The sequence below is a fragment of the Fistularia commersonii genome, chromosome 7 (assembly GCF_037954325.1).
Source record: "Fistularia commersonii isolate RoL2024-O1a breed Wild chromosome 7, RoL_Fcom_v1.0, whole genome shotgun sequence".
Classification (NCBI taxonomy): Eukaryota; Metazoa; Chordata; class Actinopteri; order Syngnathiformes; family Fistulariidae; genus Fistularia; species Fistularia commersonii.
Genome location: NC_141290.1, coordinates 14,728,349 through 14,755,191, shown reverse-complemented (window position 1 = coordinate 14,755,191; position 26,843 = coordinate 14,728,349). Strand labels below are relative to the sequence as shown.

The 26,843-nt window shown below is 42.2% G+C and overlaps 1 protein-coding gene across 4 annotated transcripts in view; it reads right to left on the bottom strand.

Moving 5' to 3' along the window:
• The window catches only part of ephb2b (eph receptor B2b), a 133,105-nt gene that overhangs the window by 11,967 nt on the left and 94,295 nt on the right, over positions 1–26,843 (bottom strand). Inside the window, exons 5-11 of one of the 4 annotated variants that reach the window (XM_086149984.1) lie at positions 26,096–26,431; positions 10,844–10,968; positions 8,822–8,984; positions 6,254–6,362; positions 4,983–5,050; positions 3,332–3,454; positions 2,964–3,211 (exon numbers count right to left, since the gene is read on the bottom strand). In XM_086149984.1, the coding sequence (XP_086006110.1) occupies positions 2,964–3,211; positions 3,332–3,454; positions 4,983–5,050; positions 6,254–6,362; positions 8,822–8,984; positions 10,844–10,968; positions 26,096–26,431 (1,172 nt within the window). The remainder of the gene's footprint in view (positions 1–2,963; positions 3,212–3,331; positions 3,455–4,982; positions 5,051–6,253; positions 6,363–8,821; positions 8,985–10,843; positions 10,969–26,095; positions 26,432–26,843) is intronic. The other 3 variants (XM_086149985.1, XM_086149987.1, XM_086149988.1) reach the window with 3 other exon arrangements.

Below are 26,843 nucleotides of genomic sequence, written 5' to 3'. Positions count from 1 at the left end.
CATTTCAACATGTTCCATCTGGCAACACTGAATCACGGCTTGGTCTTTTGGCCAGAACAGCTACAATTGATTAAGACCCTTGCTCAGGGGCATAGATGATAATGAGGGAGGAGCATTTGAGGCTTTTTTAACCTTCCACAGCCGCATGAATCCCGCTAGTTTGATAATTGTCCTGATATCATCCCTGATACATGCTCATGTCTCTCACCATAAACTTGAGCGATTAAATATGTTTGTTAGAACAATGCAAATTCACATTGACTCATTTGGTCAAATTCTGAGCTTATCTTATTTATGACCATCCAAACGACTTACAGCCCAACCTGTATCAAGTTTGATATATTTAAGTTACATTGTGATATTAGTTTCCCCGCAAAAGGTCCCAAAGGACCCAAGGAGGTTTGAGTTGGACTCAACTTGCTCTCAGCGGGCTGGGCTGGGCTAAGCTGGGACCGTCTACAGCTGTTCCCTTCCACGGTTTGGTAAAGGGCTTTACCCCATGCATGGGGAGCGTCTGGAGCAGTGGCGCAGCTGTGCCTCCAACTGCGCACACCTGCACTCTCCCTACCACCCACCACAATGCATGGAGAGGGGAAGATTCCAGAGAATGGGAGTGCAGGACTGGGTGTGGAAGGACTAAAGGGCAAGCCAGTAAAGCCCCAGAGTACGGCCATGTTAGCGGCAAGTACTGAACTAGCATAGCTCTCTCGCCAACACGTTGCTGCTCATTAACCGCGTGACTGCTTCTCCTCACGTCAAGCAATTAAGCAAAATGCATTATTCATGACCCCGTCTCACAAACACACACTGCCACCTAATCTGTTTGCATAGACTTTAAATTAAAAGATTCTGACAAATCTTCGAGGTCATGTTCGCCAGATGCAATAATCGGTGGAAATGATAGTTTAATGTGATTCATGTCAAAATAATGTATAAGAAGGATGATTTTATTCTAATCAGCCGATCCTCCCTCCGTCTTATTGGTCGGAATTCGTAGGACAATCCCTCACCGAGCCGCAACAACTGCGGCAAACACTCTAAACAACAAAGTCAGTGAAGACAAAAACTGTGCTCCGAGGCTTTGACACCATCAGCAACTGTTGTCATAAACCGCCACGGAAAGGTGCCGCAGAGGTTGCCTGTTGTTTTGAATAGAATTTGCTGTCAAATATGTTTGACAAACATCAGCGCGCTCAAACACCCCTTCACCGCCAGATCAGATTCCAAAAAGAGCTGATGCTTTGTGTCTTGGAGAACGACGGCAGAATACAAATAAATACTCTGAACCTGGTTTGAACAGTGGGAGCTGACAGCTGCTTCATGTCATGTTTTACTGCAGCAAGTTTAAACTGACATGAGAGCGCTTGAATACTAAACTATAGTTTATGATATTTTAACAGAGAAGATTTGAAATTTGGTAACTTGACAGCTTAATAATTAGTTATTAATTCAACGTGTTCAATTGTGTGTTATAAAATTCAATTGTATATTCTATATATTTGCAAATATATTGTATGATGTCTTCAAATAGCCAAACCCAAAAGCTGACATCCTTAATTTATATTCCATATCACTTTGTTCTTGTTCACATTAAATCAGTGTGTTTTACTAACTCACATTCCCAATAACCATAAATCACAGAGCCAACCTTCGTCTTTCCAAAAGTAATTACAGCCAAACAAGGCAAACCGAATGTGACTTTAAATCAAGTTTTAATTAGAATGAAAGGCAGATGATGGAAGGCCCCTCGCATCTCCAACTTCATTTTAAAACATCTGATGTCTCATATGAAGTCTCACAACGTATTTGAATTATTTATGGGGAGGGAGACCAAGGCAGTTTCTGTAATATTACTTTCTGGTTTGATTATGAAAAATTCCACAAACTTGTGAGCATGGCATATTTTCTTGCTGGAAAGTTGCGCATGTGGGATTCCTGCATGCATCCGTGGACAGTTCTGCATAATCAGCAGCTGAGTGAATAAGTGTGGGGCGAATACAAAGCGAAAACAAGACAAACACCGAAGAATAATACAATTCCGAGACGCGCAGGATCATGTTATTCTGTGGGCAGCAATAATAAAATCTGGAAGCCAAGAATACAAATTTTAAAGGACATGCATCAACATCATTCAGCGATGCGATTCAGTAATGACGCGTGACGGCTGGAAGAAGCAAACACTCTGAGTCTCACTATTTTCATTTTAGAGAAGAGCAGAGCTCTGCAATACCACAAATGCACCAATAAATTTTACTCTTTTCTAAACTTGGACTTCAGGCAGACAAAAGGGAGATGTGAAACTAACATACATTCCAAAACTGACATCAAGTGAACTTGAATTTTATCAACAGCTTAAAAACAGAGGGAAAGGATTGCTGAGAGAAAGAGATTTCAAGCTGTTCTGGTATGTTCCACCAGAATGGAATTGACACATAAGTATGGAATTTGAAGAATCAAAACTACACCAGATTTTTCTCAAATATTTAGGATTTTTTTTATAGAAAAATGTCTTCCTTTTTTAATATCTCTTTATGAAATTTACAACAAAAAAGAAAGAAAAAGTTGCAAACTACAAAGATAAAAATCTGAACTCACAGTAATTGGTATATTTATTTTATTTTACTGTGTTCTGAATGACACATCATATTGTGAGGACCTTGCCCAGCCCTCCAGAGGAGGAAATTAACATTAACTCCAACTGATTTCTGAGCAGGACCGAGTAAACCATGATAAATTACCGAAGAAATATGTGCAAGAGCGTGATCATTCTTTACCACTTTGATTTTTGCTTTTTTTTAATTTTCCTGCAGAGCACAGGGCATATTTCCTGAAAATTCATTAGGCTAGCCAGTTATAAAAACTAGATGGTATTATTAATATTCCACTTTTAATAAAATATGTGCCAACTCCAATGAAATGTGAGACCTAAATATAATAAATACCGGGAAAATGTAATTGCTCACTCTGAGGAAGGAGTCCAGAGATCCATTCTCCATGAACTCGGTGATGATCATGACGGGGCTGCTCTTGGTGACGACGCCCTCCAGGTGGATGACGTTTGGATGGTCGAACTGGCCCATTATACTAGCTTCACTGAGGAAGTCCCGTCTCTGCTTTTCTGTGTAGCCAGATTTCAGCGTTTTGATCGCTACAAACATCTCTCTTTTACCCGGGAGCTTGAGGTTACCGCTGCACACTTCCCCGAACTCTCCTGCGAAGGGGTTACAAGGATATTTTATTGAACTCGGAACATTTTTCTCGGAATGCTTTCACATTTAGAAGTCACCGAATGACCTAGAGCTGCATTCCACCTGCAGCGGGATTAAATTACCTGCCCCGATGACCTGTTCAATCTTCACACAGGATATATCAATCTCCTTGGCAAACTCTCTCACAGCCTCGTTGGGGTCCTCATATGTGAACGGATCAATATAAATCTTCATTCCTGGAGTCACTTGGAAAAAAGGAAAGTGCCACTAAAATATTTGATTCTAGTGGTCCCATCAAATGCATCGAGGGACATTTACATTAAATCCATCTCGCATGAAAACACTCCTGTTTTCTTATGTGATTTTGCGACATTGAGAGGATAGAAGGTTGAAAGACGGCAGATGCAGTTTGGTTACAAATGTGTCTGAGAAGAGCCTGACGTCCAGCAAGGACATCGTATCTTTAGTTCCCTGAGCAGTAGAACAGCAGGTTAATCAAAATGTATATCATTTCCTATGAGTCATACTGCCATTAACAAGCAGGAGAGGAACCCAGGCTCTGAATTAGCATTGCACTGCTCCACTCCAAGAAAAAAAAAAAAATTGGCCCACCTAAGCCCCGATGCCAGGTAAATTGGCTTAAGGTGGCCTTTAAGTGTTCAGGGACTTAAGTGTCTTGAGTTTTAAATCCGATTATTTGGCTCTCACCTCCACATCAGGCCTGAGGCTATTTGAATGGATAGTGAACTCATGGCCAGGCCACTGCAGAGCGAGGAGGGCATGAGCACTGCTGCAAAACCTGGCAGACTACAATATTGCCGCAGAGATGAGCAGATGGAGGGGATCCTACTGGGCAAAAAACCCTAATCATTTCATAAGTTAATGCATTGATCAAAAGACCACCCTTCCATGATGGCAGGGACCACAGAAAAACAGGGGCAGAAGCTCGAACTGTGATGGGAGCAAAGACGCACTCGAGACATAATGGCTTCTGCCGGCTGTCGCCTGGAAAAACCTATGCTACTGAGGATAAGCATGCTCATTCTATAATGGAAAAGCTTTTTATAATCTTTAAAGCTGAATTTGCATGAAACGAATCACAAACGGGGGTAATTACACAATCAAATAAACAATTTAAGATGAGTCACACACTTTAAATGAAATAAATTGGAATCTTTTTTTTCCAATGTGAGGAAGGACGGATTAGTAATAATATCTTGGATGGAACCCGGGTGAAATTACGTCTCAGCTCTATCTTGCAGATTTCCTTTTATATTGTTATATTTTAAGCTTTTTACCACCATACCACATGAGGAGAGGGAATAAATGAGAAATTGCTTAAAGTCTTTTGAAACATTTAACAATTGCAAAACAGTTCACGTGGCTTTTGCATGCCAATGCTGTTAACTTGAGTGAAGACTGACCTATTTCAACAACAATGGATTTCCTTTACTATGAAATGCGATGATACACAGAACACACCCTTGAACACTGATTTGGATTTGGTTAAAATTGAGCTGCGAACGAGCGTAATCCAACAACAGGCAGGATTACTTGTAAGAGGGGGGACGGCCAAATGAAACGGTGGTGTGCTGGCCCACAGCCAAGGACACCGGCATGCAAGGTGGTAGCCATGGAGACAGGTGTGTGAGACAGCAGTGGGCTGAGTGATAGCCATGGAGATGACTGTGTGAGATGGTAGTCATGGAGACAGGTGTGCATGGTGCTTAAGGAGGAACCTGCATCAAAATGCAGGCGTAGTGAGTTACTCACTGTGGCCACTGGTGTAGTGCTGCAGTTTGTCTGTGTATTCTGAATCAGCTCTGTCGAAGCCACGCCTCCTGGGGGAAAGACAAAGAACTCTAGCTCTGGTTCAAAGAGACAGAATAGGGAGGGGCAGAGACACAGATCCAGCGCCCCTGGGTCTACCTATACTGTTTCAGATCACATGGTGAGGCACGACTTTGTGTGTGAAGCGCTTGCGTTTTCAGTTTATTAGAAAAAGGTAGCCATCCATGCAGTCATGGAACACAAGTTGCCTTTATTTTACGCCCAGTGCTCTCGAGGTGGGACATTTAACACTTTTTGTTTGTTTGAAATATACACGATAAAGACCGTGACACACATTCATGGTCACTCATCGCTGGACATGGAGAGCACCTAATATAGACATAGAAAAATTATAAATACGCATGAAGATTAGCATAAAGTAATACATTATTATATTATCCAGTGTGACAAAATGGACCATAGGTTGCAAATAAGATCTGCATTAGCACAATGATTCTTACAGTGTAAAGAAACAAACCAACAAAAAGACACAGAGAAATTAAGTAAACCGTCGTGCAGGGAAAATAGATTACGATACATGTAGTCAATTCACTTCATGAATTGGACAATTTAACTGCATCATCTGCATAGAACAATAAAATTTTGAAATATAAGAACTGACCATACATACTTTTTGAAATAATTTCACCCCTTTACTATTTTTTCAGTGATTTGCCAGCAGTTGTCTAAATTCACAGTCACACAGTCTTTCATTTAGTCCTGACCATGTTTCCAACTGGCCCACAATAAGTACAACGTATGTCATTAGCCCGTCATAATCCAGCATGTTGATGTGCTGTGAAATAGTATATCTACTATTCAAGGAAAAATACTGTGGGAACTTTTTCCTGGCTGAACATAAATACGCATAAAAAATACTACATTTAATATACTTTTAAGGTTTTACCATCATTGGCCCCAGTGGGAAGTCTCTGGCAGTGCTGCACATGTCCAACTTACAGAACTTTAGGATGTTTGCATTGTTGACTTTTAAATATTATTCCAGCTGGGATTTATAATTTTAAGCCTGGGATTTACTAAGAATTAACTTCTTTATCTTTACAACCCACATTTATCAAACAGACAGACCTCAAGCAAACTCACTGAATAAAACCAACATTTTCAAAAGGTCTAATATGCCAGCGTACACAGATGTTTTATTAGTGAGGCGCTCGCAGGCAGCTTTATCAAAACAGAGGAAATGTTTGACTCACCGGTTACAGACGACGATGATGACTACCACAGCAATGAGAAAGACCAAGCCAGCAGCTGCAGAACCAATGATGAGAGGCAGCTTCTCCTGAATGCTGGTGTTGTATTCCTCTACCGAAGGAAAATAGAGACCTACATAAACACCATGGCATGCATACACACTTTTAGACACACACTGAGTCTCAAGCTGAACCATATGGGTTAGCAACGGAGCCACTGCGTATGGAAGGGGCAATGGGTGACAGACAGACATAAGGCTGGGTGAACCGATGAGCATCTTGGCTGGCGGCACAGGCCATTTTCCAAAGCACACTGAATGTGCTCAGATGTCGTGGATATGGACAAATCATCTGGCAGAAAGAGTGAGAAGTGTGGATTGAGAGCATGTTTGGGTGAGACCCAGAGCATTCAAGCAGCCAGTAGTAGGGATCAGCTTCTGAATGGATGAGAAGAGCCAGAGCCAAGTCATTCTTTCGAGCCCTTCAAATGATGCAAGAAAATTCAATCCCATTAAGGTAGTGGGTAAAAATCTGCTGTATTCCAGGTACTTAAATATTTACTTGGGATATTGTTGTTTAATGTGTTCATGTGTATCTGTAACATAACCAACCTCATCAAGTATTTAGAAAGTCAAGGCAATTAATGACGACAGGGGATGTCATGTCCCTTATAGCAGTAGAGTAGCCTTGAGAAACTAACTGCTGAGTGGTAAGTTATTGCTAAGTTATTTGAGAGTCATCATTTGGTGTGTAACTAAGAGTCCTTGAGTGTTTCTCCCAAAACACCCTCCTCGGAGGACACGGCTGACTAATAGGACATGAACGTGTATTCCAATCCAGCTCAACACCTTCGGCGGTGTACATCACTTACTTGATGGCAAAAGTGTGTTACGTATTCAACTACAAACAATTCCCCCGGCGAGCTACAGTCCCAGAGGGGTACGAAGAAACAAAATGTTTGGTGAATTAATTATCGGTCGAAGGGGCAGGTGACATTCTTTGGCTGTTCACCTCTACTCAACTGACCTTAGTGACTTCCTGAAGTATTAAGCAATAGCAGGACCTTTTTCTCTAGCAGTTATTTATGAGCATGTTTGTAACTTTGAAACAAGAAGTCATACAGGAATTTGCTAACAAGTGTCTGTAGCACTTTAGAGCCCCAGATGGGTTCTATTTCCATCAGTCAGCGTTATTACATCGTCTCCACAACGTACTTCACTAGTTTTCAGCTAATCTGCTCTAAGCACTAACTGGATGCGTTGAGACAGACATACAAATTGAAACATTGGACATGACCTCATTGTCCCTTGTACTTGTGGAATATTCTCTTCTCTCAAACAAACAGACTTGCTGTGGAGTTAAGTTAATGACCTATCATCAGTAGACTGCCAGGAGATGTAATTTAGGACACATCATCAGTTATGTACCTCAGACTATCTTGGCGAATCAGCCTTTTTTCACAATACACTTCTGAGGCTGGCCCAGCAGGATGATCAGTGATCAGACCTGAAGAGTTTGTGTGTGTGTGTTTGTGTGTGTGTTTGTGTTGGCATATCTGCATGGAGCAGCATCAGAGGTTCAGACTAATAATGGCTCCAGGCACTGCAGGATGAAGAACACGAGGGAGAGAAAACAGAGCCATGACTCTACATCAACCCAAATGACTAATAATCTAAAAAACATGGCCTCTTCCCTCAGTCCTGCCATACAGGGCACACACAAGAATGTACTTTGACCTCATTCTGGGATTAAAAGTGCCAAGTATTAAAAGGGTTTCTGTATGTGTGTGTGTGTGTTTTTAAGGGGGGCAGTAAATAGATAGTCAGGAACTATGAAATGCAAAATTGTTAAAAAAATGAAATAAAATAAATAAATAATCATGACATGATTGTCGGGGTTGGGCTCACGGAAAATGTGTGCTTGGTGAGTGCACACCTGCTGCAGATTGCCTGCTCGCCACAGTTACCAGCAATCAGTGCGGGCTTAAAAGCAGCAGCTTTGAGTCTCACGGGTTGCTGGGTCATTTGCAAATTTCCCTCCGTCTCCCAGACTGTCCCTCCCCATTCGCTCCTTTCCCTTGTGGGTATACACAAGCCCCTTCGCCTGGTCGCCCGTCCGCGACTGTGCTTTTCCCTTGTTGGTGTATTTGAGCGCCTTCTGCCTAGCTGCCTATCCCCAACCAGGCTTCTCTCTCCCATCGGCTTCTTCCTTGTCCGTTTGTGCTAGCCCCTTCCGCCTGTCCCCGGCTGAGCTTCCGCCCTTGTTGGTGTATCAGTGCCTTCAACCTGGTCTGTCCGTTCCCGCTGCTCGTTCGCACATCTGTGCTTCTTTCCAAGTAAACTTGTTTACCACCTGTATCTGTTTGGTGTGGGGTCCTGTGTCTGCATGCGGATATGACCTCCCAATAATAACAGTAATCTCTTAATACTAGACTGTATGGTTTGGGATCTATAATGCTCTAAAACACACGCATACCCATATTCCTAAAATAGTTCATTGTGCGTTGATGAGTAAAGTATGACAGGTGATGACATCTAGTGGTACAAAGCTCAAAATTTGCTGGATTCTCACCCTCCGTCATGGTTTGGAAGTAAAGTTTGCCACTGTAGCGTCCAAACCCGGCGACTGTACGAGCCCGGACCTGGAACACGTAGATGCTTCCAGGCTTTAGGCCACGGATGACAACTGTGTTGGTCTGGCTCCTGACGGTAGTGGAGTTATATTCTGACTGATCCTGAGAAAAGACAGACAGTGTTTTAATTAGTGTTACAGTTCAACTATTAATGACAAGGTCTACCAATTGTAAAAAATGTGTAAATGGATTTTGTAACAAGTTGATATCTAGCATAGGCCAATGGTAGCATGCAAATTAGAAAAGCTCAGTCTGGCAAGAAATTACTGACTTGACATTCAAAATCCTCTTTTGCTTATTGATATGTATTCAGGTATCAGCTTGCGTGAGAAAAAATCATGCTCGAAGTACAAAACACAGACATTTTACTCTAGTTTAATACAATGATCTGATTCTGTACAAGTTTGTTTGAACAGTTTGAAATGTCTTCTGTTCATGATTTCTTACATTTTTTATTTATTCATTTTTATTTGCTGTTTCTTGAATGTATTAAGTGCTAACTCACCTATTTTTATAGTAGTATTTGCTTCTGTCTTATTGATTTTTCAAGTTAGAGAAATGTCCCTAATAAGCAGACAACAAAAGAACGAAAAAATGGATTGATTTCTGCCACACAATGACCTGTGTCTGGACCACTGTAAAATTTTCCAATAGTATTTATAAAAAAAATTCTCCATATGCTTTCTCTGTAAACAAAACACTAGATGTGTATCGATATGTCTTAAGAGCTTGAAAAGAGCCGATAATTATGATAGAGAGGTTGTAGGACAGTGAGATGGGATCGATCACAGTGTTGTTGTTAATAATCTTGTCGAAATTTTGTTGTGGCAACTGGATGTGAATTCCTTCACTTGAAGACGTTTCAACCCTCATCCGAGAGGATTCTTCACTTCAGAAGTGAAGTCCAGTTGCCACGACAAGAAGATTTCGACAAGAATTCACCATGACCCGGACGACTGAGAACCTCCATAGACATTATTGATATTCATCTTCACCTTATAATGACACTGAAAAATTTGGTTAAAATGCTGGTGACTTTCAAAATTATCTCTAACACCGGAGTGAATGTTCAAAATTAGCCTCCAGTAAATGGCACTTGCTTGACAAACCGCTGCTAATGAAAGAGACCATCATCCAACGGCTGCAGAGAAGAAGGTAGCTTTGGTGGCAGTTTCAGGTCAGGCGGCTTTTCGGTAGAGTGTGATGATCAGAGCTGTATTTCACCGCCATATTATTCCACTCCTGATTGCTGACAGGTCTAAGAGAGGAAACTGTGGCTCTTTTAGTTTCTTCCTTCAAATCGCTGCTCAGCAGACACTTCTGAGCCACAGCAGGGGATAGGACAACTGTTTTGACAGCTATCCTCGGCAGTTACAGAACACAGAATTATACCCAGAAGTGGAACAGCTCAGGATGCAGATGAAACCTTGACAACGTCCTGCAAGCATGTGTGTATGTGCTTCCGCACACATGCTTCTAAGTGATTGTTTATCTACATCTATGTATAGATGTAAACATGCAAGTGATGTCTGCGGTAGCGCTGATGCACATATGTGACTGCAAAAATTCTTGTGAGAAACTATGCTGATCCAGTGTAGCCAAGTTGCTGCCTACTATTTTTATAACAGTCAGCACACCATTGTTTCAACCACAAGTCTCTGTGTATCAATCCCCAGTGGTTCCACTGTAGGGCTGAGTGTGGTTTCATTTCCCAGTGACTGACCATGAATATAATTGAAAGAGAATGAGCAGACGTTCTGAGCAATGTTCAGAAGCTCGTGTGTATGTGCCTTCTAGGATGTGCTGTTAGGACGGATGAATGTGTGGAATATAAATGTAGCGCTTAAACAATAGAGCCTGTTTTTACCCTTTCTGTATAATTTATTTAGCAATATAGAGAGAGAGGAGAGTGGTAAATGTCTGTGTGGATCAGAGAGCATGTGCTGTTACATCAACATTACCTTTTCATAATACTGAAGCTCATAATCCAAGATGACTCCATTAGGCTGGTCAGGCTGGGACCAGGAGAGGGTGATGCTGTCCACAGTCCTACTGGCCTGGTGCATTATTGATACAGTGGATGGAGCTGTGGAGAGACATTGTGTTAATGTGGCAACTCAATCACTGCTGACGTCACACCCTGCCACAGATAAGATAGGGCAACCCACATTAAATAGGTCAAAGTGCTGGGTAGTAGTCGGGGAAAAGAATGAAAATGAGAGCAAGAAAAATACTCAGAAGACCACAATGAGAGCTTTCCATGTGTGCTTGGAAAATCAATTACATTTGCTTTTTTTCTATTTGAACGCACAAAGTGAGGTATCATACCTTTTTTAAATAGGCATTAAAATGTGCATGCTGACATTCGTACGTATCAGATAGGTATTATTTTTGCACGTGGCAGGATATTTAACAACTGTTGTGAAATCTGGTGACCAGTAACCACTTCAATCCAGAAAGCTATAAAACTCAAACCGTGCATACCTCTACCCCTCTTGGATTTTTCTAATAAAATGCTTTTATAGTCGAGCGGTTGTTTTTCGGCATCTGCACAGGTTTTCGCATGCAGGACTATAGCTCACCCAGTAAAAACAATAAAGTCAGTAAAGATGACTTGCCTCTAACAGTCAACGGCCAGAAATGTGTTTTTTCTTGTTGCAATAGCAGAATGTTTCAGCTTTTCTTCATCTAACAGCACTTGAAAAATGTTTTTTGCAGTTACTGATCAAATTTTTTAAAAATGTGTCTACACTCACTGAAACTTTGATTTTATGGGGCACGCTTGCATGATTAATCCGTGACTATACAAACATTCTGAAATCAATGCTGGTCCAATATTCAACGAAGGATGTTGAGAACATCTGTCTTGCAGTTCAACTTGTGTCATGAAAAACATATAAACATGCAGTCATGAATACATTTGTAATAATACAGAATGAGTCATTGGATTATAAAATATTTCGATGTGCTTTTCTATCATTAAACTGCATTAGACAAACACTATATTGCACAGCACAGTTTTTGCTCAATATTTGGTTCCAATAAATATATTACATTTATTAGTCCTTTAAGTGTCTCATAATTTTCAGCAGACACACACGCACGCACACATGCACGCACACAAGTACGCAAGCACACACGCACACACACACACACACACACACAAACTATTTTACTTCAGGGGCCTTCTTATTCATGAGTCGTAAGTGGAGGTTTTCTTTCAGAAAAATTATTGCCTAAATATAGTTTCACCAAAATGAATAGAAACTAAACAGATTGTCGAAGCAGATGAGAAAAATCGAAATTTTCAGTGTTAAGGAAAGAAGAAGAAAAAAAATAAAGTATATGTGTTTGCTGGTAAGAATTCATTGTTTGGGGTTAATGAGCTAAAACACTGTTTTCAGGAAAACAGACTTTTAACACTTCTAAGTAATTGACTGGTTACTGCATGGGTGGCCTAGTGCAGTCTTGTATAGCTCACTGACCTAAAGCTGTCTGCATTCTTTTAAGTACAAACATAAGGTCAAGGAGGGTGTGATCAACTCAAGTCCTCCAACACCCATTAAGATTAGTTCAGGGTGCCGTAGGTCAGTGTAAAACCAAGAAAAGCTAAAGATAAAAAGCTCTGTCTGGGGAGCCTGGCAAGACCTGCAGGCCTCCATGTGCCTCTGCGTGCGTGCGCGTGTGTGTGTGTGTGTGTGTGTGTGTGTGTGTGTGTGTGTGTGTGTGTGTGAAAGGGTAAGCAGGGTACGGGACAGAAGAGGAGGGGTGCTGGGAAAGATTTATGAACGCCAATCCCCACACTCGTCCCCTTAAGGCCTGAGCAGTGTGCGCCCACACGGCCGCACACACGCACGCTCGCACACACACGAACACGGCCCTCAGCCAGCAACACAGTGGCTCTCCTGAGTGCCAGCAGTAAAGACAGAAGTCTCTCCACCAGGACATGCTCCTTGGAAAATCCGCAGACTGGAAAAGTACAACAACCACGCCTCTATAATCTAAGATACTGCAACATGTGTGTGCTTTAAAATCCTCGGCGTAATTCTTACATTGCAACTGGTTGGCAAATACTTTGTGAAAATCCTGACACAGAGAAGTAAATATAGTACACGAGTGACCACAGTGACTCAGAGCTGATTCTAAAAGTCCTTTTTACAGCCTTACTCATTCTCATCAGCTAATCAGCCTAGCTTTGTGTGCCCTCTGGCTCGAGTAGCGGCGTCCGACTGAGGCAGCAAATTTTGATGTATCACATAAACAGTGACGGTCAAAGGACTGAGCATGTCTTCATGTGCCGCTGCCAGCAGATAATAAATACACGTCCTGTATTTCATCACAGCGAGGCACTTAGAGAGCGATGGCCTGTGACTCTGCAACGGACATTCATCACACTCCTCTCAGGAAGGGGAGGTACAATCTGTATACAGTTGGGACACCGGTCCCAAGAATGTACTGTACTTACCCCCGTTTGTTTGCAGTCACAAGACGGCGGCCTAATAAGGCAAACAGTTACTCGACGGGGAACTCACGAGTATCCCATTACGGATGTACATATATTCAAGACTGCCACATGGTCTTTTCCTGCATAGCATTTCCATTAAACACACGCACAGCCATGCCTAGTAACCTGATACAAGGCCACAGTAACAAAGGCAGCTCATGTATTCATGTACAAAGGATGGACACATGCCAATATAAAAAAGCTGTTGGAGGGGAACACTGTGGTTTTCTCCTGCAAAGGGGACAATGTCCAGAAAGTCGGGTGGCAGTCTTCGTGTCTGCAACGGAGTCCAACGAAGACTGGTGTAACAAATCTGAAATTACATTAAAGGAAACGTGGTCGTGTGAGACGTTTTACACACGGGGCGAAAAAGCGATGCGATGAAACATTTGGCTTTTAGAGAAAATAGGAATCCTGCCGCGTTGCGTTTTTTTGAGTCAACTCAATCCACACATTTCAAGCTGACAATCCACCAATTGACTACAGAGAGTGGAGGTCTCCACGTCAAGGCCTTCGCCACATATCCACATATGAAAACCATTTTCACATGTCTGATTTTCATACGACCATATCTGCAAGTGCCTTTTCTAAACTTACTAATTTGACAGTTTGAGTAAATAAGTGGTTTCCATTGAGTCAACATCATCTACCGAGTTAGGCCGCTAAATACATGTTTGACTCCATGTCTTTGTTGTTTGGATAATTATTTGAAAAATAATGTGGAATGCAACCAATTACAGATAATTAGAAATTAAAAACAAAGAAAGTTTGCCGGTCGTTCACATACTGGAAGCCAGCTCATCATAAACTGTCAAATTCTTCTAAAGGGGGTGGGCTCTGAATGCTTTATTCATATATTTTCTCACTGAATACGCTATTCATGTCCTTAAAACGAATCAAGTGGTTATAATGAAGAAGACAGGGTTTGTAAGTTCGTCTAATTAAATTATATGGCTGATTTGGGAAGATAAATGGCCCAGATGAATACAAGTCTGGCAAGTATTTTTAGCAAGTCCACCGTATTCTTCAGAGAAATGAGCGACCGAACAGGAAGAGGAGACTGCCAAAGGATCTTTCCCGTTAGTTCACAAGAGCGTCTATCACAAGGTGGATCGGGGGCACTGAATTCCCCTCGTCAGAGAGCCCTGGATGTAAACATTTTACACTGCTCAAATATGAAACAGATTTGTATTTAAATGTTTTGACGTTAAACGAGCTAAGGGACAGACAATCAAATTTTGTCGGGATCTCAGTGAGGGGGTGTGCGCTTTAAACTTTCAAGGTTATATATCACACTGCTGACCTGTAAGAAGATACTCCTGTTGCTGAAAAAGAGCCGAGTTTCAGATCCCACGTTATAACTCCGCTTGGTATCTGATACAACAGACAGGTTTGAGATTTATTCTACAATGAGTCTCCCCCGGGGGACATGAGTGCTCTGCTTGTGCAACATCTCTAATAGATATTCTATTATTATGTTTGGACACTTGCGACTTCCCTAATCAATTAAAGATGGAGTTTCAGGCTTTAGAGACTTTTCCCCTAATTTAAACTCAAACCTATTTAATTGGCCATGCTTTTGCGACCGCATGAGCACAAGTCTGAGGTTCAATCCGATCCGTTATTCCACTGCACCCTTGGTGGGCTTTTCCAGTCTCTCTCTAACCATGTTCCTCTCCCAGGAATGCTGGATGTCAAGCATCTTCATTAAATAAGTCTGGTGAAGTGAGACCACTGGATGACTGGCAGCAGGAAGGCGCAGTCATGGCTTCCTGTGCCTAAAACAACCTCGTCGCTCAGACCTCCAGGAGTTCTAGGCCCTTCAGATGCTCTGCGACCCAAAAGACAAAAACCGGCATGGAGGGGAAGAGGGCAGCAAACGCTCGGCAGTAAAACATTGTCTTTTCTTTCTGACATATTTATGGACTGCAAGTGGCGACTCCTTGTCAAGATGTGATACTTTTTGCTCTCGTTCTTTGTCAGTTCTACAAACAACAAATCACAGACAAAAACTATAAAATCTTCAACATTTTCTGGCACATGAATCATGCAGTCCTGGGAAGGATTGCTTGAAGGAAGCTTTTATCTGCTTCACTCTTACATCTATTTGTCGGCAGCCATGTGGCTCTGATTTGATTAGTCTTCCTGGTGCGTAGCGCAATCCTAGGTTTTGGGGTAGACGGGGAAGTAGTGAGAACAGGTCAGAGCTCATAAATCCCCTTTTTCCTTTTCATTGTAAAAAATCAGTTTGCCCCACAGTGCAACGTCTCCCAAAGGTCCCGGACCAGCTGGTTCTCCAACAGGCAGCCATTCCAAACAGACTGCCATTGCTCCGCTCTCTCCAACTGCTGCTCATTAATGAGTGCTGCGCAGAGAAAGTCTATAAGACTGAAGCCTGTATTTGCATGTACTTTTAGCAGGCTGGCAGCCATCCCTATTTCTGCAGCTGCAAAGGATTGTGGGTTTTTACGTCTATAAAGATTTTCCAGAGCAGTAAAGCTCCACAAGTGAGATCAAGCTTTAAACCATACGCACTGGAAAATGATTGGGGATTGTAATACATTCATATACACACTATATGATAATTCAAAAATAGGCACTTTAGGGGCTCTCAGCATTCTGGAGATGCTTGCTGCGGATCGGGTGTATATCTAAGCCAATCCAGCAATCCTATAGACAGAGGAGATACTACCCAGATAAGTGTGTGGACAAAGTGCTGCAGAGGAAATTATAATTATTTAACTGCCATTGAGCTAACTGTCAAATGCAGTGTTTGACTAGTTTTGACATTTAAAGCTCGGAATAAACTTAATAGTTCTTTATGGTTCTCCATTGCATGTGTTAAAATAGTTACAGATAAAGGGACTTGTAAAATGAATACTATATCCATCCTATTTAAAAGTTGGTGGCCTGAAACTACCAAAGACCATGATGGCTATAATTCTAAGATTTCATCTTCTTTCCCTGATAAAGTCGCCTGTATATTATTCTATTAATATATTAGATCAGCATTATAAAAACTCAAGACTGCTGATGTGTCCTGAATTATATTTCATGAAAAAAAGGCTCCTTTGTGACTCCCCTACATTTTCAAAATGACTTTCAGACTATTATGAAAATAGTTTCCTCCATTCCCCTAATCTGAGAACCCCAGCCTGGACAAAACAGTCATTTTTGGTTGTGTTAAATATTTCAGATGGTTATTGAGGATAAAATTGGATTTACAAACTTTATATTTAACAATATCACAAGAGCCCTGTGGGGCCTGTTGAGTAAAATTTGGGCAGAATAGATACAATATTTAAGCTGTCCACCAAACAGGCATGGAATAAAGCTTTCAACTCCCACAGCATTGCGGGGAGAGTGGGCTATGTTAAGCGAGCACTTTTCTGTATTTGAACTACTCTCAAGCAAATAAACGCCAGGAAAAAGTCAGTGAAAACCGCAGACTGCGTGTCAATATTCTAAATGTTCGAGGCAAGTGTGGACTTTTGCCTTCTGATTTGGTCAGTGGCAATATTCTTTTATTGATATAATAGCTACATCGGAGCTGAAAAAGAAAAATGCTGACTGGATGCTGACATGAGCAGAACGGAGCTGAAAAGTTTACTGGAAGAGTATAACTGGAACCATTATCATTCTGTCATTGTAATTCCCATAGCATTTAAATCACAAGGAAATGCAAGCCAATATGGCGGTCTCAACGCAGCTCTGAAGTTCAATACAGAAATGTCTACAAAACACGAGACATTATAAATAGTATCTACCACATCTGCTCTTCCTCTTGATATGTTATAATGTAAAGCTTAAATGTTTGGCTTAGCGTTGAAATCATGCTTATCTACATAGTGAGAGGTCGTCGCACTGAGCAGCACACAAAAGCAAGGATTATAAACGATCATCTCCACTTATAAAGTTCCTGACCCCAATTTACATATAAAACCTTCAAGAGCATGATGGCGAATGTAGATCACATCATTTATGTGAGTGAATGAAGACCACTTGAAAAATCAGGGGGATTAGCAACATTTTAGAGGAATAGGGGAAGAAGCAGTTCATCGTGTTTGAATAGGAGACTCCAGACCTTGTCAAGACAGCTCCTCAGACAGTGACAATTCTGTTCTGCTGCCACACCAGGAGAAAAAGTTAATAAATATTGATGTCACAGGGCAAAATAAAATCTCAGAGCACATTTGGCGAATGTTTGGCGAAGAAAAGAGAAGGGGAGGGGAAGATGGTGGAACTAGATGGGCAAACAGGAAGCTGAAAGTTAAGAAGTGTTAAACATACACTCATATTTTCTCTTTGTTAACTAAAACATTGGGGATCTACTTATACCACAAGAGAGTAATGTTTAAAATGTCATATTTCTTGTGTTTGAGTTTCCCTGCTATTTTAATTCAAACAAGGTCAACACTGCTACTTTTCCTTTTGAAATTTCAAATGTTTAAAAGATGATCATTGCCACTATTTGAGAAATTGTATATGCTATTATTGGCCAGCTCTGTTCGCATTAAGGCATCATCCAAAAGCAAAATTCTATTCAGTCACCATAAAAGTAATCTGTGATGGTCCACTGGCCAGGGGAGCGCATTCGTTTTCCACTTTGCCTTCATGTTTAGTAGGTAAGTATGTACTGTGATAGTACATCATGCATCTGTGTTACCTTGTGATATAAGGCCAACTAGTATTTCAGGTAATCAGGGGAAATCCACCATGGCTTATGAAACCGCATCCAATCCTCCAAGCAAGAGGCCAAAAAACGGATGTGCTGTCAGTAATGGACATTATCGGCAAACTAAAAAGCCGGTGTGAAGAGCAAACATTTTGATCCCAAGCGTTCTTCCCAACACTGAATTGCTAGAGGCAACAAATGTGCCGTTGAAACCAGGACGTGACTCAGATCACGTTTCTTCAACTTTTGTCAATAATCCAAGTGGAAAAAATGTGAGCCCGTAGCTAAGATTTACTCATCATTTTGTGTCTGTTTTCAGTTTACAGTTACTGGTCAAACTATTTTGTTGGTCCATGTTTAAAACATGATACTCAGTAAAGATTTATTTGGGAACTTGCCTCATCACACACTGAATGAAAAATTCACTTTAAGATCAGGTGTTATTCACTCACACTCAGATCAGTCAGTACGGGGTTTGATCTGTATATAAAGGTTTCTATTGCCTTGTGCAAAAGGAGTTACCAAGAAAACAAAAGACTATATGCATACTTATGCCTCATTGTGTGCTGGGTTAAAGTAAACACTCCCTTGAGGTTAATAATTCCTTCTCTTAATGATTGAATGACAGTTGTTGTCATAACTGTGGCAGCTGCAGAATGGAAACTGTCTCATTCAACCATATCCCTTGGGGAGGGTTCCAGGAGAATGTGGTACCGGACCCCCTGATATTGGCCATTCAGTCCATCCACTAGTGTTTCCAGAGCTCTGTATTGTCGGCAGTAAGTCAGATTATTTCCAGTGACGGTTGGACTTCACCAGAGGGGCCCTTTGTCACAGATTCTGTGCATAAACTTTATGGTCAGAATTTCTGGGCGCAGCCGTGGCGTTGAAGGGATCTTGTTTGGTGACCTCAAGATTGGGTCTATGTGTAATACAGTTGATATGGTTTTGTTGGCTTCATGTGACCATGATGTCCAGCTCTCACAATAGCAGATTGAATCTGGATGTGAAGCAGCTGGAGTAAGAACCACCACCTCAGACTGCAAGGCCATGGGCTACAGTTGGAAAAAAAAGTGGGGTGTCCTCTCAAGGTTGTAGGTGAGATCGTGGCTCAAGTGGAGGAGCTCAAGTACCATTGGGTCTTATTCACAGTGATAAGCTGTAAATGATTGGGCAGATTAACAATTGTTGACCATGTGAAATGCATCTGAGCTCTCGCACACCTATCAAAGGCTGCAAATTTGTCCTGCTTTGAGTAGCTGTAGGCTTTATTAAAATTTCGTAAGAGGGTAATCTCATTATGTACACATCATACCGGACATAAATTGTATAAAAGCCATTCAATCATTGTGATAAAACAAGCGACTTTATTGACTTTCCCACATTAACCTATCTAGTATTAACTTACACCCTACTGGTTTGTGTTCCACTGGAGGGACTGATAAAGAGTGTGGGCACAAATTTCTTAACACGGTACACTTTCTTGACAATTCGTTCTGTTCTTCTTTACTTCTGGTGTCAAAACCAGTGACCGCGGCGAAAGGGCAGCTGCCAACCTGGAAAAGACCCTGACGGGGCGGACATAGGCTTGCTACCTGTTTTGGCAGGAGCCTTTCACAGATTAGTGAAACGGCGTCACCAAACTATTGCGACGAAAAGTCCAAGAGGAAAATACCCCTTGAGTTTGCGAGAGCAGGGGCAGATAGTGATTCACTGACAGACCACACGGTAACAGACTCTGGAACGGAAACGACAATGAATCAAAGGATCAGCATGGCAGCTGATGGAGGAATGACACGTGCAGGACACGAACTACAAAGCTGCATTTGTGGCTGGGAAAAGATAATATCTGAGAAAGGGCTCAAGATCCACCAGGGCAGGAAAACATGCTTGAGAGAGCTTAGCAAGAGGCCCCGCACCACTGCTTCCTCAGAGGTAGGGCGAATCAGTCAAGTGAAGCCCAGTGCCTGGACATGCACCACAGTCCTCAGGGTATCAGAGCCCCATATGAAGCTAAACCAAGCATAGATCCACTATTGGACATGAGGCCTGAGTCCATCCAGCCACAAACAGCAGTGGAGAGAAGGATGAATGGGCAAAAGCCTAAAGCCTATCAGAAAAAAGAGTGGGAAACCACCAATACAGACCATTTCCATCTCGTAGAAGGTCTGAAAGGGTGTGCGGAAAGAAAAGTGGATATAATCGGAGAGGTCATTGACAGCTATGGAAAGATTTTGGGGTAAGAGTGTGAACCTGTGAACATGGAGAGAACCAGCCGCCCATCCTAAGTCCAGGAGAACCAAAAGATGGAGAAACTTGTCAAAGAAAGGTGGCAGGTAAGCCAAGGAACTTTATAGCCAGTTTCACTATGAGGCTACCAAGGGAGAACAGAAGGCAATCAAAGAGCTTGGCACAGCGGCAGAACGGAGCCATCACTGGCTGCGGCTGAAGCATAAGGATGCAACATGGGCTGTGAATTGACCGCATGGTGCCACCATGCGACTCACACCCAGGTCTGATCAGCCTGTGGTGGGCCAACCTTGGCAGAGGGTGACTGGTGAGTAATTGGCCGAAACACCCAATGAAGTCGGCGCAGACAACTGATGATGGGTCGGATCGTGGGCACCATACGATCTCTTGCAAAGTCCAGCCCACCTTGGAGGACACCTTCAACAGCACACATTTATCGTGCTGAAACTTAGGGATCTCTAACAGCTAATCCTAGTAAGAATCTTGAGTATAATGTAGTTACTGCACAATCTGAAAGACAGTTATCATATACAAATAGGTCGCTCAGCGCTGCTTCTTTAGAATCAACCTCTTACACACTTGCACTTTATTCCAGTTAATTCCATGACATGCAACCAAACTGGTTGCAAGGAAATTTCAAGGTTAAGTAAATAACAGTATTTACTGTTAGATATGCTGCTCGTTGAATGCTCATGAAAATGGAGTCGATTGATACATTTAGAAAAACTCTTGACCCGTTTTCCCCGCAACCTTTATTGTTTTGTTTATGATTAATAACCTCATCATTGTCCAGGACACTGCCTGCATTAAAGCCTGGTCAATTATACAGGCATTTCACAATACAGTCACCGCACTTAATAACAATTAATAGTGTAATCACATTATATTCACCTTTACAGCCCACTGGGCCAAAAGATTGTGGCCTTTTAACCTAGATTTATATGCAGGCGGTGTACTTACATTATTCTCATCTTCCATGCAGAGGCTCAAAAATGAAGATCGCATACTGAAGGAGAGATTAATGTAGTGTAATCAAAAAAAAACAAAAAAAAAACACATGGCTAGTGAATGATTCATGGACAAGATCAATTAGTTAACTAATTCTGACGATCCATGTGTTAATTCTCTTCTGGCAAGGCTTAATTAAATTCATATTGCATGCATCGGTTATTTAAGTCTGATGAACTCCATCGTGAAGCCTGATGGCTGCATACCACCGCACTTTATCGCAAATCCAATCGCTATCTCTGCTGCAATGCTTCTCTAAATCCATCTGGGGTGTCAGCCGTGGCATATATGTGGCTGGCTGACAACCAGGCGGAATCTTCTCTCTGGGCTCTGTCAGTATTGAAGTCTAGGTGCATGCTGAGGCCTCCTGTCTGTCTGCCAGGCTGACCTGCACTGGCACTTACCATATGTGTGTTTCTTATCACCTTCTGTCAAAGTCACAGTGAGCCATGTATCATGGTGGTCCGTCTCTGCTCTTTTCTGCTCTCTCAGTATCACTGATATTCCCACTGCTAAGAGTGGCTATGACAAAAAAAAATACATTCTGAGAATTTGCACACGACAGGTATTTCTTACAAGATGTGCTAATGACGAAAGAGACAGCATCATTCCTTTCTCACACTACAAAGCCAGATACAGCTTTCCTGGGCCATGTGACCTGGATAACATTGATTTCAAAAGCTAGACATGTTCACAAGGGAGATATTGAACTACATCCATGCAATGAATGAGAGCATTTGCATTCTTTTGTCTTTATACTGGTAACAAGGTCTTTGAGTCAGTATCTCGTGACTGGATTTGACCAGCATTTGACATGTATACACACAATCTGGCAATCCCACCTGGCAACGCACCAGTGTGTTTTTCAAATCACACACCTGCGTGGCAGTAGAGTCCCTGGAGGCCCCATCATAGCAGACCTTAGCAACTTTACAATGATTAAGTCATAAATCTTTCGTTGACTGTGTGAAAATTCACCCCCAGATTACCTCCACCTATCCCAGTATCCAGTGAGTAATGTGGTTCACATTCACAATCAGCCAGTTCAGCTGATAACAAAAAACCCACAACAATTCAGTCACATTGCTTCTCAATAGCATTAGCAGCAGATCACCTTGGGTCCACGAAATGCTGAAACAAATAAATGCTCCACAATCCAATATCACCAAGCAATATGGAAAGCAATATGGAGCATACGCAGAGCGTGTATATCTAATTTATCTGCTGAGCGGATGCTGATTTCTCTCAGAATTTAGAAAAGATAGTTTGCGTATAGATAGCTAAACTCAGGAAATGGCGAATCTGAAGTGTTATGCTGTCCAAAAAAAAACAAAACAAATGTATACAAAACATTAGCTTGAAATTGTTGGTTTGTAAATTTATAATTTAAAGCTACAGTCTTGAAATGGGGGGACAGAATGTTCTGTTGCTGAGCCAGCAGTGGAGGGAGTCACACTGCTGAATCAACATCTGTGGAAAAGGGACAGCACTGATGGTGGAACAGCTCACTCTGGACGCTGACTGTTGTGTCATACGTAACGCGTCTGACTGCACACTAAAATATTACAACAAATCCCATGCATTTCTACATTTATAAATCTTATTCACAGTTTTCACCCTAAGTCTTTGACTGAAAGCATCATAATCATCAATGTCTGCCTCTCACATTCTGCTAATTTAGCCTCTTGCATAGAGTAATGGTGCACGCAGTTGAGCAATGACAGCTTGCTTGTGACTCATCGTTCCAAAAAGGTTTGGGGCTTATATTGCAAGGCCTCATCCAATTCTACACAATACAAGATCTGGAGAATAGTCATATAATTATAAAACTGTCTTGAACGCCAATCCGCATTGCATCTGCTTTTATGTGACATTACACTGTGTAATTAAGCACTGCATTTTTCAAGGCAATCACATCCTTTATCATGGAGGGATTGTTTCCGACCACCTACAGAGTGGGAGGATAAGCCCTGTGGGTAACAGAGAGCGGTGGGTGCTTGATTGAGTATGGGAAGTATGAAGTGTCATTCTCACACCATTCTCCTTCCCTTCACACTAAATGAATCGGAGCTGAGCAACCATCCACACAAGAAATGAAACCTCCACACGAAACACATTAAATGTACTTGTTTGATCCTTTTGTGAACAGGGAAGGCTTTTGCTCAGCACAGCAGAGATAATATCAGAATAAAATGCAAACAAAATTTTACAGTCCTTCCGTTTTGACTTTTTAATTGTTGATTTTTTGTTTGTTTTTTGACGTCTCATGCTCAGTTCTGACTGTAAGTGCGAGGCATGGAACCGCCTGAAGTAATTAGGGCTGACATGATGTTTATGTAACCTCCAAGCCTCACAAACCAGATGCAATTATAGACTCCTGGTCCCAGTGACCCCATCCCTGTAGTATAGCACCACAAAACTGCAATCCCGTGTCCCAGGAGTGAGCCTGGTTTTGCCGGGTAATCGGGTAAGGTGGGAGGGTGGAGTGGGAGCAAGCAGGAGTTGAGTTCTTTTCACAGCTCCCTGTGACGGGAGGCTCTCCCTGCCTAATCCAAAGTGACGGGCACTTCAGTGATGAGGGCGTGGAGCCCCTCAATTTCCGCTAGGACCCCTCGGCAGGAGAAGCAGAGAAGCCAAGGGTTGGGGTGGCAGACTTATTGTGGTCCAGAAAGAAAGAGTGGGGCAGGGGCCTCATTACAACGCTTAACTGCGCTCACAGGCCCTCATTAACCGACCACACCAGTGACTTAAATCAAAACAGACAATAAAAAGGGGTTGCCGTTTGAATAACAGCCTCCATTTCAGTGCAACTTAGAGTTTCGACATTGTAACCGAGTACTTTATGGAGCTTTTATGCAAACAGATTTCCGTAAACAGTGAAGTTTGCTACAATGGGTCAGTTTAAGTGGAACAGTTTATAATTCCAGAGGAAGCCAATTAGAGTAAGAGTGTGCAGTTAAACAAAACCAATATGTCCAATGTAATAAAAGCAGAGTAACAGAATGCTTTAGGTAGCTCAGTCATGGAAGACTGCCCCCAGTGTGGGGGTATGGATCACAGGCTTTTACATATGTTGCCAATGTGACGCAAAACCAATGCAAAGATAGAGCCTAGGCCGTATCCCCAGGCTGATCAGTGCGGGGGAGAAAGGGTTGGCAAGCCAAATGGTGCATTTCATCGAGACAATAAAGAGCAAATCAACGCTGCAGCTTTGCTGAAATCATTTAAACAGCGGACTTCAACCACAATCATATTACTTTAAACATGCAAAGCTCCAATGGTAGCAGGGAAGGGATTTTGAGTGACATTTCCAGAAGATCCTTCCGATTACCCCGGCCACCAAAGAAACCTGTTTTTCTTTCGGTCTCGCAACACGCTCAAGGGTTTTTCCTGCATGGAAAATTATGATGAGATCGTGTCCATAAAGTACCGTGCTGCATCTGGCTCCCAACTGTACACTGTAAAAATCATGAAAGACTATGAAAGGAGCCTGACAAGAAATATCGCGGAATCATTCGTTTTAGTCTCCTCTCCTCAAATGACCACCCCAGTTACTGAAATGCTCAACTCTCACTTAACAGTGAAGTAGCATTACAGATACAAAATTACAAGCTGCAATGTCTTTTTAATGGTCTGCTAAGTTTGCATTTTGGTTGTTGCCATCGCTGCTTTTTGTGACCCAAAGCACATTAATTTGGATGACATGGTGGAACTGGAGAAGTGAAAAACGTCGAACTTTCCCGAGACACAGACAGTTAATCATGGTTTTAACCTACCCTAAAATGGCTAAATACAACCTAAAGTAGAACTGTTGCCATTCCGATACCGGCAATTGGAAATTAAATACTGGCAAAAAAGCGCTCGGGAAGTATCGTTGGGTTCCTGCGTGATACTTATTTTGGAAATTCCGGACTATTCTTTTTTGGGAGTGAAATTGGCTCGACAATGTCATCAAAATGTCAGTGGAGACAAATTTTACAAATGAAAAAAATTCCAACACTAAATCAGGAATGTGTAGAGTGTGCAAGGCATACATCAAAATGATCGGTACTCATTGTCGGTACATATTTGTGTTGGATTGTTTGTTAACAGCTACAGTCGCTTCCTGCTGGATATTAGAGAATGAAGGCTTAAAATACTGCTGACCGTTGGCTGGACTTTTCAGGCCTTGCTGTCGAGTCACATTTTCATTGGCTGAAAGAAACAATACGCATATGTTCCATGAAGTGTCCAGAGAATGATTTTTTTTTCCTCCCCTTTTTTAAAGCATAACACAGCAGCGCAGTGGGTGGATGAGCGATAAGCTGCAATCACTGCACACAAGACGAAGATGAGACGAAACAACGGGTCTGCCCCCGGCCTCCCAGTCTAAAAAACCCTGGTGATGAGGTCACACAGTAAAGACCAGCGAGCCATCACATTTTGTCTGTCACATCATCAGCAGCACTCTCCTTGCCATTTAGAGCCTTAAATCTGCATACATCACCAGACGGGCGAGGAGACCAACTTTGTGGTGGTATTAATACTCTCCGCGGTATGTTTTTAGCAGACGACGGAGAGGTAACGAACAAAACATCGGGTGATGAAGAGCAATGCGGAGAGGATAAAAGAAGAAAAACCGATGGGAGAGGAGAGGAGAGGAGAGGAGAGGAGAGGAGAGGAGAGGAGAGGAGAGGAGAGGAGAGGAGAGGAGAGGAGAGGAGAGGAGAGGAGAGGAGAGGAGAGGAGCCACATAGGGAATATTAAGTGTAGAAGAAGACAGATGGAGCCACTTACCCGCCTGGTTAGTGGTAATGTTGACTGAGGCATACTGAGGAGAGTAGGGGCTCTGATCTGACACCCCGTTGACAGCCTGCACCTCAAACGTATACTGCGTGTGGGCCAGGAGGTCACTAATGTAGACCCGGGACTCTGTCAGTCCCAGCTGACGGGGTAAAAACTGAACATTGTCCCCGCAGCGGGTGCAGCCTCCCCGGCCGCCTCCACAGCTCTTGCAGATGATGTTGAAGACGACATCCTCGCGGCCACCCGAATCCCTGGGCGGCATCCACTCCAGCATTACCGAGGTTTCATTCACGCTGGAGATTACGTTCTGCGGAGCTGAAGGAACCGCTGCAAAAAGGAAAGATAATGCGGTGAAAAAAAACCTCTCGATCGAAAGGGTACACGCAAGGAAGATTGGCCTGGACTGCTGTTGCATATTTTGACGATGAAATTTGGGAGAGTTGAATTTGATAGTTGAGCGTTTATTGAGATATGCAACTGACATGTGGAATTGCCATCAAATTCGAAGAAAGAGCATTTCTAAAAGAGCCACAAAAAAAAAAACAAAGTTTTTGGCATGGGGTGCAAATTTGAAACTACATTCAAAGACTGGCTATCAAGAGAGCACAAGAAGATATGATAAAATACGTTTTTTTTTCCTTCCACAAGCCACAACTTGAAAGACACTTTACTTGGTCCATCAAATGCATACCATGGAAATCTTGTAATTTAGTCATGGAAGCCGCGTCCTTGATGGTGT